At 51.8% G+C, this 16,432-nt stretch overlaps 1 protein-coding gene across 6 annotated transcripts in view; it reads right to left on the minus strand.

Moving 5' to 3' along the window:
• The window catches only part of SEPT8 (septin 8), a 39,812-nt gene that overhangs the window by 12,657 nt on the left and 10,723 nt on the right, over nucleotides 1-16,432 (minus strand). For 5 of the 6 annotated variants that reach the window (XR_003534092.1, XM_027682375.1, XM_027682374.1 and 2 more), the window contains exons 2-9: nucleotides 10,721-10,835; nucleotides 8,560-8,755; nucleotides 7,727-7,913; nucleotides 4,168-4,329; nucleotides 2,628-2,724; nucleotides 2,150-2,318; nucleotides 1,765-1,897; nucleotides 966-1,156 (exon numbers count right to left, since the gene is read on the minus strand). Coding sequence is in view for 5 of the 6 variants with exons in the window: in XM_027682375.1 (XP_027538176.1) it covers nucleotides 966-1,156; nucleotides 1,765-1,897; nucleotides 2,150-2,318; nucleotides 2,628-2,724; nucleotides 4,168-4,329; nucleotides 7,727-7,913; nucleotides 8,560-8,755; nucleotides 10,721-10,835 (1,250 nt within the window). In the remaining variant the exon portion in view is untranslated. The remainder of the gene's footprint in view (nucleotides 1-965; nucleotides 1,157-1,764; nucleotides 1,898-2,149; nucleotides 2,319-2,627; nucleotides 2,725-4,167; nucleotides 4,330-7,726; nucleotides 7,914-8,559; nucleotides 8,756-10,720; nucleotides 10,836-16,432) is intronic. The other variant, XM_027682377.1, reaches the window with a different exon arrangement.

Here is a 16,432-nt window from a genome sequence, read left to right on the forward strand (position 1 = left end):
AGATGTTGCTACTCTCTGTGGTGGTTTTTTTTCTTGCCATCATTAAGAGGCTCAGAAAGCCTTGTCACCAGTCTGTTCTGGGTTTGACAGAATGCAGTTCAGACTCTTGAGCTCCTTCATGCAAGGGGAAGTAACAAAAAGTGCTGGAATAGCAGAATTACCAGCTTGCATGATGGTGCATCTCATTTTGCTCCCTGGCCAGTGTTCCTCAGAGACTGGCTTGAATGGAAGCAGGATCACATCCTCCACCTTTTCTTTTAAAATCTGTCCTCCTCCTGCTCTGTCATTACACAACCAGGTAATGCTGAGCAGCATTATTTACATGCCCTCACTCCTGCTGGCTTCAGCAATGGCAATTAACTTGCAGCAAGCCAAGATAAGGGTTCTGCCTTTGGGGGAAAAGAATTTTCTTGTAATCAGAACCGTGCCTTGGAGCCCCACTTCACACAGAGCCCTAATGAATTTCCAAAGCATCTTTACTCTAAGCTGCTGTTTCCTTCTTTACAGCTCTGCCTCTAAAAATAAAGTCAGCACACTCTGTGAAGAGAGCCCAGGGCCTGCAGCAAGGCAGTGAGTGATGGGGACTGCATGCAGGAGACATCACAGCTGTGCCAGGGTTGTCCCCACTCCTCTCTGCTGGGGAGAAGATGCAGATTATTTCCAGTCCCCTTCCCACTTGTCTCCAGGAGCAGACAGCTTGCAGGACCCCTGAGCTGGCTGTCCCACAGAACCACTGGTCCCAAACTGCAAACCCCTCCCACCTGCAGCTGCCCAGGCTTCTCCTGGGCAGTGCCAGGGCACAGGAGGGCCCTGTCTCTCCTCTGCTTTAAGCAAAGAGTCAGAAGGGTGGGAATTAGGATTCCAAAATCCCCTTTTCCATGTGCTGTCCAAGCAATTGACCAAACATTAAAGCATCTGAGCAGACCTCCAGCTTCCCAGTGGCAGACTCCAGTTCAGACACTTACTTTTTCTTGTCTTTGTCCTTCTTCAGTGGCTGCTGTGAGGTAGCCTGCAAGGATTGGGACTGCAAGGTTTCCACCGCCACTTTCCGCCTGTTGAAGGCGTTCATCTCTTCCTCCAGCTCCCTCCTCTTCTCCTCCACCTTCCTCTTCTCTTCCTGGTGTATCCTTTTCAAGTGCTCAAATTTCTCGTGCAGCTGGCAGGAGACAGACCCCCCTCAGCACCTCCTCCAGCAGACACTGGGCTGTGCCCCCCCTGCCCCAGAGCCCCTCTCACACCTCCCACACCAATCCCAGAGTGCTGGCAGGGTCTGGCACCCAGCAGGGTCTGGCACCCAGCACCCACCAGGAGCAGGGAAGACACAATAAATGCAGCTCTACCTGGTGTCCCACAGCAAAGCAGGAGAAGTGTGAGCCCTGGAAGGTGCACTGAGGATCCCAGCTCACCTGCAGCCCTGCACGGGGCTGGTGACACTGTGGCCTCTGTTGTTCCTCTCTGGTTCTGAGGATGGCCCAGTTAACTCTTCCCCAGTCCCAGCTGTCCAGAGGGCTCAGGGGGGGAGTCTCCCTGACATGGATGCTCCCCTAAGCATCTGCCACAGCCTTTCTCTCACCAGACAGCACCAAGCTTCCTGCACATGGCACAGGGCAGGGAAGAGGTTTCTGAGGGACCTAAACCAGGGATACACGTGTGTGTTTGTGTCTCCTCAACAGCTGCATGTGCTTCCAGGGCTCAGACACTGCCCAGACCCAGACTCCCTGCTGGCTGCCTCTTGGGCTCCTCACAGGTTTTTGGCACACCCACCTCTCTCTCCTTCTCCTTCAGCTCTGCCTCTGTCTCCTTGACTTTGTTAACAAACATTTGTCTCATTTCTTCCTCTTTCCTCTGGAGCTCGCCCAAGAACTCTTTCCTTTTGGTCTCGTACGTTTCTTGGAGGCTGAGGAAGAAAGCAAATGAAATCCAGACTCTTTGGACACTGATGAGTGAGGGATGGGGAAATGCATGCCTGTCTGTGTAGCTATAAGACAGAGTCAGGGAAGGGAACATCCAAGTCAGCTGCAAAGTTCAAACCCAGTGCTACTATTTTCCAGCCCCGCACCGTGGGTACCACCGACAAAGCTCCCACTTTTTGGGGCTGTCAGTACCAAAGTGTGGCTCTAAACTGATGCTGGATGTGAAGGCCCCTCACCTGAAGGGCTGGCTGTCTGGGTCCGTGTCCTTGAAGCCCATCTCCTCCAGTTTGCACCTCCTGTACAGCTCGTAGTGGCGGGTGTGGGTCTGCTCCCGCAGGTCCTCCATGTTCACCCGGATCAGCATCTCCCGCAGCTTCACAAAGTCACAGTGACTCTCGTTCTCCACTGAGGGAAGCCAGGGGACAGGTCAGCAAACTGCAGGCACGGTGGGGGAGCACAAAGGTAGGTACAGATTGACTCCAGACACTCCCATCCCAGGGAATTCTGCTCGGGGAACAACCCAGCCCCTGGGCTGGAGGGATTCCCGCCGACCTTCCTGCCTGCTAGTGGGAATGGGAATTCAAAGGGAAGATTGTCCACCCCACAGAAGGCTGCACAGGATGAATCTGCACAGTTGAGCAGAGCAGAGGGGCTGGCAGGGCCTGGGCTGGGGTGGGGGTGTGTGAGCACAGGGGTTGGGGTGGGCACCCTCACCTTGCACCACTCCCCACGGGTACTGCCGGGCCCGCACCAGCTTGTTCCCAACCTTCACCTCCTCCGTGCTCCCCACCACGGCAAAGGGCAGATGAGCCTGAAACAGAGCCAAGGCAGGGACTCAGGGCATGGGGCAACCCCCCAGGGATCAGCCTGACCCTGAGACCCCCCTCCCCCAGGCACAGGATGTGCTTCCACCATCCTCCCTCCGAACCTCCCGATCCCTGACGCTCGGAGCAGCCACTGCCATGACCTGGGGTGTCACAGCAGGAGCAGTGTGGGGCCACAGCACAGCTCACCAGCACTGCTGCCTGGGGAAATGTTGCAGGAACACCAGTGGTCACTCCTGCTCTCCTCTCTCCATTTCTCAGGCTGCTCTCACACGTGCCAGGCGTGGGGCACCCCCTGCCCTGCTGGAAGCACAGCCAAGGACATCCATCCACACACGGGCCTTGGCACAGCCCGGGGTGCGTGGGCACTGCCAGGGACATGTGCAGCACACAACGTGTGTCTGCTGCTCTCCAGGCCTGCAAAGCACCAGGCACAGGGAGGAAACAGGGCATCATCCCTGGGATTGCAGGGAAGAGCCATGGAGCGGGTGCTTGGGCAGGGCAGGGCTGACAGAACCCTTCACAAGGAAGAAGAAATGGATCCAGAAGGGTGGAACTGGGGGAGAAGTGGCCAAAAATATTTTCATTGGGGAAAGGAAGGGAAAAAAAAAAAAAGCCAAGCAAGCACGACACCAGTTTTTCTCTCCAATGTACACAGCTTGCAATTATTAAAAAAGAGTGAATCCTCCAAATTTTCTATGAATTCAGCAAAAAAGAACTATTACAGTGAAAATATATATCTAGATGACCCAGAAATTACTGAATTTAAAAAAAAGGAAAAAAAGGGGAGGGGAGGGTGAAAGAAAAGACAAAGCATTTAATCAGAAACAGCTATGCAGGAAAAAGTTCATTTTGATAAAAAAGATGCTTTTGATTTATAAAATTAACATGGAAACATTTCAGCTGTTTCTGCTGCAATAGCTGCACTCTAATTTGGGAGACAGGAAGCTTGAAAGTGCTTTGCATGTGCTTCAGCCAGGTCTGAATTTGATCTTTGAATTTCAAAAAAGACAAAATAGAAACTAACCATTTTTCTTCTTTACTTTAAATTGGGTTTTCTCTGCTTAGCCTCCTTAAGTCAGAAGGCTAATATAAATCTTAACTGTTGAATTTTTATTCAAAACTTCTCCTTCCTCAAATGTAAAGTAGCCTAAGAGCAGACAGAATGGATTTTGAAGAAAGCATTTTTCAAAAATTCAGTAAAACAAATCCTCTGGAGTTTCTCCAGAGAGCCCCAGATTAAACATGAGCCACATTTTAATTAATTCTGTATGCAACAGCCTTCGGCATCTGTCAGACCCACGGCTCGACTTTCCAACAGATTCAGTGTCTGGACACTCCCAAAGACACTTGCCCTTCAAATGCATCTTTGTGCAGCAATTTAATTTGTCCCAACTTTTGGCAGGGCTGGGACTGGCAGCATCACTCACATTCATCACAGAGTTGATCTCAGCCACTGCCTCATCGTCCGTGGGGAACTGGTAGATCTGCACTCCATTGCTGACCAGCTCGCTCATGATCTTGATCTTGAACTTGTGCAGCTCGCTCTTGGAGATGGTGTCTGCCTTGGCAATGATGGGGATGATGTTCACCTGAGCAGGGAGGGAGGGAGGACACACCCCAGCTGAGCAGCCGTGTCGGGGTGACCCGGGTCCTGCCCCACATTTACACTTCACATTTCCTAAAACCACCCCGGGCTGTGTTTGCTCAGGAGCTGCAGCCCAGCCCAGCTGAACACTAGAGGGAAGAGTTTTCCAGCACGATCAGGCTACGAGGCTTCAGACAAACCACCCACCCTGCACTGAGTGCAGGAGAGCAGATCAAAGCCCTGCTCTGCCGATGGATCCTGTTACACACATCAGACACAGGGGAACTGTCACATTCCTGCTGTCACCAGCCACCCTGGCTGTGCTGACAGGCCCCTTTAGCAGACAAGCACAAGGCTGGAACGCTGCACTGAGCTGATGGAGCCTGCCCGTGCTCAGGCAGACAGAGCAGGGACTCCTCGGGTTTCTGGCAGTATCTGTGGATCCTCCCCAGGGACTCCCTGAGCCTCTGGGAGAGGATCACACCTCGGGCAGGCTGTGTGGGTCACATGGACCACCCAGGGAAGGTGCAGGGTGCCACACAGCAGGCTGCAGATCTGCTTTCATGCTGCTCTGGCTCAGCTCTGGTTTCACATCAGCCAGCAGTCACCAAACCCCACACAGCTCCATCAGCCCGGGCTTCAAAGCCACCCACAGGCTGCAGGGTGGGGAGGTCCCCCTGTCCCCATACCCACCACGATCAAGAGTAAATGAGGGCCACATCTCACATCCTTCAGGTGGGACGGGGCTCACTGTGGCCTCGTGCTTGAGAGAGCTACAGCAGGGCAGGACCTGCCACAGGAACCTCTGTCAGACAGTGCTGCTGTGCCCAGAAAAGCCAAGTGTGATCCTGCAAACCCCTGCTAAACAAACAACAACACAACTCCTCTGTCTGAACAGCAGCCAAACTCAGAGCAGTCAAACACCAGAATTCAGACAAATAAGGGGAAAGTCTGATTTGCCATCTAACATTTCCCAACAGCCAACGCTTTTTGTCCTACAGAGCTGAAATTCAGAGCAGCCAGCTGGTCTCCAATGGGTGCCCATTAAAATAAATGGCCTTGCTTTCCCAGCTCAAGTTCTCTTTGTAGCTCAGTGTTTTTTCCATTCTCCTCGGGCTCCCCACCCCCAGCTCTGCTTTAGCACTCAGAAACACAAGAGCATTTACTTGCTACAAATGAAGATAGTCTCAATTTGCTCACTGCAAATTTATCTGGGAGACTAAATTCCTTTTTCTCAGCCTGGCCTCTTTTGCCAAGGGCCACAAGCCCCCCAGAACAAGGCCTGCTGCTCCCTGCACTGCTCAGCAGGTCCATGTCCTCCTTACCAGGGTAACAGGGCCATGGCCACAGCTGGGTGCCTGCCTAGGGCTGGGCAGGCCTGGAGCCACATCTCCTGCACAAAAAGGGTCAGCTCAGGGGACAGGCACTGCCAGGGAGCTGGGCTGGGCACTCTGCAGCCAGCCAGGCACATCCCAGCTACCTACAACCACTTGGGAAGATGCTTCTGCTCTCTGCCCGTAACCAAATATCCCAAACAACAGCTGGCCATGAGCTCAGCCAAACAGATATTGTTTTACAGTACAATGGAAGATTCTGTTTACAAACCAGCTTTACCAGGAAGGGGTTTTGTAAATTTTACACTAAAAGTAAGATTTGTTATTGAAATCATCACACAGACTTATAAGAGCCTGCCCAGCACCTAATGCCATGCCACTGGTGGGCTAAAGCAAAGGTGGAACTGAGCCAGGGCCCTAAAACCTCTCTGTTGAACCAGGCTCAGAGGCTGAGCCAGCAGAGCACAGGCAAAGTGGTGCAGAAATGCAACACAAATCCCAAAAATATCAATGGGCTCTACTTGCTCATTCACTTCCCCGTGCCCGCCTGTGTGAGGCCACCACAGCAGGAAATCCAGGATGTTCTCATGCCGTGGCAAGAAGGGATAAAATGACTCCAGAGAGGTCTCTTTAAGTGGAAGTTTAGAAATACAAAAAGCTTGCGTGTGCACAAAGTTTTCATCTCTGCACAAGTACAAAGGATTTATTTTGGTACTACCCAAGGACCACATTAAAGGCAGCCACAGGGAGATGTGAAAAGTAGGGAATGCAGAAGGAAAAGAAGAGAAATGCTTTGTGGGACCACCAGCACCAAGGGGAATCGTGCAAAAGCTTTCCTCCAAACATATTTCTGGGAACATGTAATGCTGGCACTGCACCAAGAGACAAGAGTTTATTAAGGGAAAGTTTTCAGATTCCTGATGAAGTCAGTGTAACAGGCACTACAGTCACAAACAGCCCACTGCAATGGGAAGCCAGTGCCTGCTCTGGGCTGGGGCCAAGGAAAAGCAGGCCTGAGACCCAGGCAGAGAGGGCAAGGAGCAGGGACTGCAGCAGGGGGAACTCTGCCAGGAAAGTCCAACAGCTGCACATAAACAGCAGCCAGAGAAGAGAGTGCTCCCTCCGTGCAATCCAGGGGATCCCCAGGTCCTGCCCTGCCTGCCCTCAGGGTGAGCAGCACCTGCCACCCAAAAGGAACCACCTTGCTGCCAAAACACTGCTCTGAAAGACAGGAAACTCTCGTGAAGAAAACAAGAGATGCTGCTGCCACCAGTGACCTTTGAAGCCTCCTGCAGCTCCCTGGAAACCAGCTGGAACACCCAAAAGTGTGTCAGAAACTTGCTCTGAGCTGCAGGAACATCAGCAAGTAGCCAGTTAAATAACCACTGCCCCCCAAGGCAGAACAGCTTATGCACAAAGAAACAACCCCCAGCTAGACCCTCTCATGACCCACTTCTAGGATTCCCATGGCCTTGGGAATCCTCACCCTATTTACACTTTCAGAAGACACTATGATCTCCTATCCAGATCCCCAGGCACTGCCAGCAGTGACAGCTCACACACTCCCTGTGCACCAACACACACAAATCTTCTCCTCAGCCCTTCTCTCCTCAGCACTGACCACCACCTTAGGACATCTTCAGTTTTGGTGGCTCTCGGCGCCTCTGTCCCTGCTGACAGGTCAGGACAGCAAAGGTGGCTCCAGTTTTCACAGTTCAGCTGCTGGAGCTGGAAGGCTTCCTCACCTGCACAGCTCATACAGCTGCAGCTGATGGCTTTATAAATACCAACTAATCTGGGTAAGATTCTTACAGTCAGGGACACTCTAGAATTTACACAACCAACCTGAAAACAGGTTCTTCCTGACATTCCTCAGAAAAGTCTATGAGAAAACAGGCACAGGACCTCAGCAACCACCAGCAGACAAAGCTTTACCAGAGTCCCAAAACCGGCCCAGCTGCCATGCAGGAGCCCAGCACTTACACCAAAGGAACAAAACCTTCCACGTGACAATCAGGACCAACAGAAGCATTCCAGAGAGAGAGCCCGTGGTCTCCACTGCCCTACCTTGCTGTCCAGCTTCTTCATTGTCACCAGGTCCAAGGACTTGAGCGAGTGGCCCGTGGGGGTGATGAAGTACAGGCAGACGTGGATCCTCGTGTCGTGGTAGTTGAAGAGGGACCGGCGGATCTTCAGCTCTTCTTGCAAATAGTTTTCAAACTGCGTATCAATGTACTCTACTATCGGCCTGTAACTAAAACCAGCCCATTAGCAACCAGAGACTGCAGCAGCTCAAGGGCTTCAGGAGTTCTCCTGGACATTCCATGGTGTCACTTAAAGTGGAGTTATGAGACTCAAACAATTTAGCCTTTCAACGGGAAATGTGTGGTGTTTACACACAGACCTCATAATCCAAAGGTTGCTGGAGATTCCTGAGGCTGCACTGCAACGTCTAAGGACAGTGGGGCATGGAAAGATGACTACTTGCCCAGACCAAACTCTGCCCACATCCCAGGGCTGAGCCATCTGGCTTAGCAATGCAACATGACAAGGAGAGACCTTGCAGTCCCAGAAGCCTTTACCTGGGGCTTGAACAAGACGTTTGTGTAATCAAATGAGACAAGTCCAGAAACACCAAGCGCTGCCACAACAGATAATTCCTGACCCTGCACTGAGGACAGCCTGTTAACTGCTCACACTGCTGGAAGACACCATTCCCTGCTGGAAAGACCTCCCATGACCTCTCTTTTTGGCTCTTCACCCAGTTCCCTCTCCACCCAGCCCCAGCCCCAGAGCCAGCCCTGCTCCGTTCCCAGCAGCAGCTCTGCAGTGCTGTGAGCAGACCTGGGGGAAGCACCAGGGGAAGCCCCGAAAGGCCGAGCAGATGGCCCGAGACCTGCCTTTCATCCTTGTTGATCTGGTCCCCGAAGCCGACGGCGTCCACGATGGTGAGCTTGAGGTGCACGTTGCTCTCCTGCAGGTCGTAGGTGCGGGGCCGCAGCCGCACCGCGCTCTCGTAGTGACTCGCCTCCTCCGTCTCGAACGTGGTGTTGAACAGGGTGTTCATCAGCGTGGATTTCCCAATGCCAGTCTCACCTGGGAAGGACAAATCACCGGCTCACTGCAGCAGGGGTTGGTCACAGGCACCTCAAAGCACGTTAATTAGAGAGCAGAGTGAATTATCCCGTGAAAGGTGGCTACAAACCGCTCGTGGACAGACAGGTAATTGTCACACGGGATTTGCCCTCCTGAAGGCCTCCCATGCTCAGTGCAAAGCCAGCACAGAGCACCTGGGTCTCATCTCCCAGTGAGTATCATAGAGCACAGCTAAACATACCATTTTCCTCTCTGTGTTCCTGACTTTGGTTGGGACTCTGTGCTACAGAAGCTCTGGAGAGCACAATTTTAGGAGCCGTCGAAGGATGCCTGGGATGCATCACAAAAAGCTCCATCCCAGAATATTTGGCTGACAAGCTGTTTGTGAGCCAGAAAGGCTTTGAACTGCTGCTCCTCGTAACAAAACCAGACTCTGATCATTTCCAGATTGGCCTGCAAGGGACCCCATTTAAGCTGCTCATTCCCTGCACACAGAACCATTGGCCACGGCAGTGAACAGAGGCAAAACCCAAGGAGACAACCTGCTACTCCCTGCTCATTTCCCAGGCAGTCCATCCTGCCACCACTTCAGCAGAGAGGCACTGCTGAGGAGCCCTACAGCAGATACCCTGCTGGGAGAGCAGGGGGGGAGCAAAGTTCTGCTCCAGGGAGATGCCATGCCTGCTGCCAAGGGCTTTGGACTCTTCTTCCAGCACCACAGGCTCTGCTCTTCACAGGAGGATAAACACCTCACATTGCTCAGAGCAGGGCAGAGGCACATACTGCTTCCTACCAGCTGTGGCTAAGAGTTGTGCAAGGAAACAGTGCCAGCTGGTGCTCCAGATTAATCTGAGAGCAGATATATGGAGAACTCACTACTGATGTCAGCTGCACTCTCCTCTTCAGTTGTGGGCACTGCTGGGAGTAGGAACTGGCAAACAGGGTGGAGCTTTTTCTTCCTTGTCCAAAAAAACCCCAAAGGCCAGATGAGAATGTAGGAGTATCCATTCTGGTATCCCCAAGAATGATACTAATTAAAACCACATTGCCCTCTGCTGCAGTTACCCTTCTGCTAAAGAACAAGTCTGTGAAGTTCCAGACTGTGATTCCAGCCATGTTCTTTCTTGTGGTGTGGATATGCCAAAGTGGCTTGGGTATGGCACAGGCACCTTCTCAAGGCTGTCAGGTTGCCACTGAACAGTCTGCACAAAGCCACAGGAGCTGCTGTCTCTGGATGTATTTTTGCTGGTCTAGCAGGTCACACTTCAGACCTCATCTACTGTACAAGAACCAGCCAAATCAAAAATAATGCTCATCTCATCACTGGAAGCAATTTGTCCCTAGTACTCCAGACAGGATTGCCTGCTAGATCACATCACTTCCAAAGCTAAAACCCATGAATATAATGAGGTTATTTTAAAGTCATCCCCTTGCACCCACTCACAATCTCCCAGATAAATGCACTACAAGCAGTAAGAACAGGAACACTCCCCCTCCCTTTCCTAGCACAGAGGTGACCATGCCTCAAGCCCTCTGACCCACCTGGGAAGGCATCGACCAGGCACAGCTCAGACACAAACCTCTTATTCCCAGATTTGGGGGGCAGGTTTACACTCAGAAATGACCAAGTGACCACCAGCAGCTCTCAGCTACCCCACGGTGCATCTGACTGCATCCATCTGGACATCACATTCACCAAGAGCTGCTCGTGCCAGCCACCCCAGTTTGCAAATGGAAATACTTTCCTTGCCATACACAGCCTTCCCTTAATCCTTCCTTATTGCAGAGCTGCTGCAGTGGAGGGGATGAGCAATTCCTCGCTGGTTACAGAAATTCTCCTGCTTTGACTCAATGTGATTTTAAGGCAGTTTGGCATTTCTGACTCGCTGAAGTCGCTGCCAAGGCTTGTGGCACAGCAGGACACACGAGAAGCCCCGGCCCCAAGCTCAGCCCATGTGTGCTCACCCACACAGAGGATGTTGAAGCTGAAGCCCTGGGTGACAGACTTGCTGACCAGCTGGTCCGGGAGGCTGTCGAAGCCCACATGGCCCCCCAGGGAAAGGTTCCTCTTCTCTTCATTCTGGTCGGGAGAAGAAGCCAGGTTAGCAAACTGCACTGAGATGGCAAATCAGGTTGATGAGGCCCAAGACCAGGATTACCCACCCTCCTGGGCACTGCACAGCCACCCACACCAACCCCAGCACTGCCCTGGAGAGCTCGTGTGCTGGCACACCACAGCACAACCCCAACAACCACCAACAACAGCAGAGAGGGTGTACCAACAACAGCAGAGAGGGTGTACAACACTGATCTCTGCAGGGAACTGGGAGAACTGAGAGATCCAAAGAAAAGAAAACACCGATGTGAGCTCCAACCCCACGCAGCTGGGAGGGATCAGCAAAGGACACCCCACCCCTGCGTGTTTTAGCACCCATTTCTCCTCAACTTTTTTTTATTTCATTTCCTTAAACCTTCCAGCACTGAGTTCAGCTCGACAGCCTCTGCATTTCCCCCCAGCACTGATCTCCTTCCCTCTGCTGCTGCCACCACAGCTGCTCTGTTTGCTCAGGGGGTGCTGCTCCCGCAGGCAGGGCAAGGAACCCTCTTGCTTTACCATCTGTGACCACAGTTTTCCACCCTCCTCTGCTGTTCCTGTTCCTGCCTCCCCCGGGTGCACTTTGTTCTCCCTTCTGTCTCCTCCCTCCCCCAGATCACCTGTGGAAGCTTCGCTCAGGAACTCAGACAATAAAACCTGAGGAGCAGCCACTCTGTGACCTGTGCTGTACAGAAAGGCAGAGCAGCTATAAAATCCAGCAGCTATGAAATCCAGCAAAAAGGAGCTGACAGGAGGATAATTTCTGTTTCCAGTGGTTAAAAACAGGAAAGTTTAGATTTGCACAAATATATCAACAGATTTGCCACCTCTGCACAACCAGGGCTGTCTGAACCCAGGGGCCAGCCCACCACCCCTGCAGCCCCTCAGGCACTCTGACCCATCCCTGGAGAGGAAAGGAGATGGATTTCAGAGCACCATCCACTCACCCCCACAGTTTCTTTGGTAAATGACTGTATTCCTTAATCATCAGCACACAGAGAAGATGGGGATGGAAAAAATGTCTGCCCTTGGCCCAGCTCTGCTTCTTCTGCCTGTTCCTGACAACTGGAACTCAACGTTTCAGCACTAAGTCTGTGAGACAGGACCATCCCTGAGAAGAGCCTAAGCTGCCTGTCAAACTTTAAATTAAGCCAAGAGGAAAATAAAAGAACTGACGTGATAAGCCTTGCCTGTTGCTCTGTGCCTGCAGTAAGATTGTTAAACAAAACCCAAACCTTTGTTCAGCTGCATCTCGAGTCAAAGCCTTCCTCAGCTCTGCCTTTGGCAGAACAAATATTCTCAGCTTTGTAAAATAAACCATTTAAATCACAAGAACAACTTGTGAACAGCTGAAGCAGCTCCTGTGCCTCACAAACAATCCTTCTGGCTGTCCTGGTTAGCATTTGGTACCCGTTTTCAGATGATTTCAGCCCAGTGCTCTCCTAAGGGACTCCCTGGACAGAAACACAACCAAACCATAGCTGGGCTCCCATGATCAGACCTGCTTCATCCCAGCAGCATTGATCACACTCACTAAGTAGAAGTTGCAATCAGTTACAGTTTCCCTGTGCAACTGAGGGCAGCAATTAAGGTTTTAAGGTGCAAAGAGTTTAGGTAAATTAAAAATAACAAAGGGCCCCTAAGACAGGGAGATCTTCAGGTTTAACTTTCTTCCATCTGTCAGCACATGGAGATGCTAAAGGTCAGACCCCAGAGCACAGGGAGAGAAGTGAGTCTGTGCTGCTCCAGGCAGCCCAGTGCTGAGCTGGGGATGTGCCATGGGATGGTGCAGTCACACAGGGAAGGGGAACTGGGGACACGTGTGTGCTGGGGAGGGACTCAGAGCTGCTCAGGTTTGGTTTTCCCCTCAAGGAACAGCCTGTCACAAGGCACAGGAAGCCACTGCAGGCACCAGCAGAGCTCGGGGGGCTTCCTTGGGCTCTCAGCCCGTTCCCTCAGCCCCCCCTTCCCCATGTCCCTCTGAGCCACCACCATACAGAGCTGAAAATGCCAGTTCCCAGCACTGCAATGCAGTGACAGCCCAGAGCCGTTCCCACAGAAAGTCATCCGGGCTGATGGCTACACTTTGTGTCTTTTCCTTTTAAATAATAAACAAAAACAAGCAAACAAAAACACAAACTAGAAGCCTGGGATGACATTTTGGATGGGAAATAAATAAAGGCTGCCGATGGCTATGATTAGGCTGAAAGTGCCCGAGGCTGGGAGGAGGTTTCCAGGCAACAGGCAGCACCACTGCTCTCGATTTTAAAATAGGCTCCAGCTCAGCAAGGCTGCATTTAAATAGGCTCCAGCCAGGCAAGGCTGCATTGAGAACTCAGTCATGCTTTGGCTGCTGGAAACCCAAACGTGGCCACACAGGGCTTCTTCTCTTCTTTTTTTGGCTTTCAGTTGCTGTTCGTTACGGGACAGGAATACACTTACTCAGAACTGCTCTCATCTCTCAGAGCTGCTAAACCAACGAGACAGACCTCAATGAAACATTGCTGCCAGTGACCTTGAAATGCAGCTTCCTTCTATTTCTGTAAGCAGCAATAATAATCTGGTTCAGGTTCAAGGCACTGCCGATACCCAAGCAGAAAACCGTTTGCTGTGCTTGCAGGGCGTTCAGCTGTCACTCAGCTCCGAGGGGATTGTGCTGTGTTAGGACAAACAATGCTAACAGCTGCTGGGGAGTAATGAGATTAAGAAAAGAAAGAAAGGGAAAAAAGTTTTCACTGTTTTGTTCTTTGCCTCCAATCCATCGAGCTCACAGACCTGAGAGCCTTGTGAACACAGCCACTGGTGGTGTTTGGTGTGTGACCTGCCTGGGAGGAGCCTGTCCACCACCCTGAGCAGCCACCCCAAGTGACCTGCCCTTCTGGCAGCCCCCACACACCCAGGGTGGCCCAAGGACAGCTTGACACAGTTCACCTGCTAGTAAAGACAAGGTCACCTCCACATTGGATCCCTTCCAGCAGAAGCATCCAGCCTGCAAGGCTCAGCATAAATAATCAATCCAGAGCACAAATGCTGCAATAAAAGAGGGCAGCAGTAATGCAGCAATGTGGGGTTTTTTTGTTGGTTCTGTTTTAAACAAAAGGTAAAGGTTTCAGTGGGAGTTTTTCCACACCTTGTGCCAGCAATGAGGCTGCCCTGCAGGACAGGAGCTGGCAGGTTATGTGGCAGAGCCAGATGGGATCAGCCATGGCAAGAGCCAGGCAGGAACACAGCCCTGCTCTTCCCAGTTGTATTGCTCCCTGCAACATTCCCACCCTCCCCAGCTCCTGATGAGAGCCACCTCCCTCATCTCATGGCATGGGGAGACCACTCTCCTTCTCACCAGGCAAGAGCCCATCCTGGGGCTGCAAACAACCACGAGGCAGCTGACCTTTCCTGAAGCCCATTCCATCATTACACAACATGGTAATTAAGAGTTTGCAATGGCTCCCAGTGGGAACTCCCACCACAAACAGCCATGCAGCCCTGAACATCCCTTCTTGGGTCACTGATGATGGGCATCCTATGATCAGCAGCTACCAGGGTTTAACTTGCAGCCTTTGAACGTGCTCTTCAAAGACTTCTGTGCCTTGAGCTGATCTTCAGGCATGAAGCAGAGAGCCAAGGGGATAATTCGTATTTTGAATCTGGTATTTTGTGGGAAATGAAAGATTCATCATAAGGTCAGAGCAGAATTTATGTATTTTCAAATCCAAAGTCCTTTACATGTTTTCACAGACGCTCTGTCCAGGCAACAGGCACATGAATGGCTCCTGTGGGCACAGCCACAGGAACAACAGCCAGCCCAGAGGGACAGCAATCTTCTGGTTTGACAGAGACATCACAGAACCCTCCTCTTGGCATGCAGCAGAAACACACACATGCCCTTGGCAGCACAGATGGACACAATTAGCTGAGCACCCCAGGAACTGAACCAAAACCTCCAGACACAGAGCTCCCAACCAGCTGCAAGGCAGCAGCACCCCGGACACGCTGTGCTGGAGGCTGGGGGTGCATTGGGGATGCACAGGGGCACACCAAACCATTCCTGTGGCATCACCAGCACAAAGCTGCCCAGGGAACCAACAGCTGCCCCTGGAACCCAGCCCAGCTCCCCAGGCCATCCCCAGAGGGTCCCTCCAGCCGTGCCATGGGCTGGGACAGATGGAGCAGCGTCACCGTGAGCAGCTGCACAAACCACATCCCCAGAGATGGCAGGTTACTGGGCCCTTCTTTGCAAGGCACACAAGAAAAGGCAGCAGAGAAGCACAGTCAGAGAGAACAAATCCAGATCCCTGTAAGAAGGTCAATGCAGTATCATGTACTAATTAGGCTCTTCCTCGTAGACACAGTGATTAAAGAAACCTGTGAGGAGAAGAGCACAGGCTACAGCAGCAAACTTGTGCCTACGGTTCTTCAAAAAATAAAACCTGCTCACAGTTTCTCTTCATGCTTCACCTCCAAGCTGGCATCAGTTTCAATCTGCGTCATCACAGCTTTCAGTGGCTCCTGCCAGGAGAAGGGGTTTCATCCCTGCCTGCCCAGCCCAGGGGGGTGGCAGCAATGGGATCAGCTCCGTGCTCAGCTGCCCCTCAGCTGCAGAGTGTTCCTCACTGGGGCTCCTGCTGCAGAGCAGGGCAGCTCAGAGCTTTTACATGTGCTGCCCCTGCTCTCCTTAATTCCACCAGGAGCACCACGAACAGACTGGACCTTGGATGGAAAAGGCCATTCTGACATCAGTTGGTTAAAAACTATAAAATAAAATAGATGTCTAGGAGTATCACCTTTCAGTTAATCTCACCCAGGAATTCTCCCTGGTGACATATGCTCGTGTTTCCTGCTCAGGCAGCCCTGGGTTCTGTTTTCCTGAGTGACGCAGGTGACAGCATATGGGTAAACAAAAGTGTAATCCAATGCCACAATCAGAAATGGGGATTTTTTTTTTTTTAAATGGTGATAGTTATTTTTAAGAACTTGGCATGATGGGAGCTGTAATGTAAACCCCGGGCCCAGCTACAGCAGACTCACCAGCATACAAGCAACTGGTGAATAGAACCACGAGGGAAAACCAAAAATCACATGGGTTAGCTGACAAACACTGAAGACTCCTGGACTTTTACCCTGAGGGACAGCACAGCACTTTTCTGTATCTGAGGTGCCCTTTCCCATTTCTACATCTCAACAAAACATAAGTGAGAAAGATGAACAGATGACTTTTTCCAAGGCCAAACAGCGAGGGCCTAGAGGGGAAACAGGAGGGAAGTTCAGTCCTTTCTTCTTTCTGCTACATGAAAAGGGCTCACCCTTGAGCAGTGACCTTCACCCCAGAGGTGTCTGGTGCTCCCTAACACTTCCTGGGGCCCCTCTGTGCTGCCAACTCGGTGTGTCCCTGAGCTGTGCCCAGGCTGCAGCTCCCAACACCAGCCCCATGCAGCTGGAAGCACCACAGTTCAGAGGAGGACTTCTGTCTTCCAAGAGCTCACAAGGCAGATGTATTTCAGGTCCTTCTCTTCCCAGACTTTTTCCATATACACTTACAAAACAGCAAGAGGCAACAACACAATGTCTGCATGGTACTTTCCCAC

Source organism: Neopelma chrysocephalum, unplaced genomic scaffold (genome assembly GCF_003984885.1).
Source record: "Neopelma chrysocephalum unplaced genomic scaffold, ASM398488v2 Primary Assembly neopelma1_63, whole genome shotgun sequence".
In the NCBI taxonomy this organism is placed as follows: domain Eukaryota; kingdom Metazoa; phylum Chordata; class Aves; order Passeriformes; family Pipridae; genus Neopelma; species Neopelma chrysocephalum.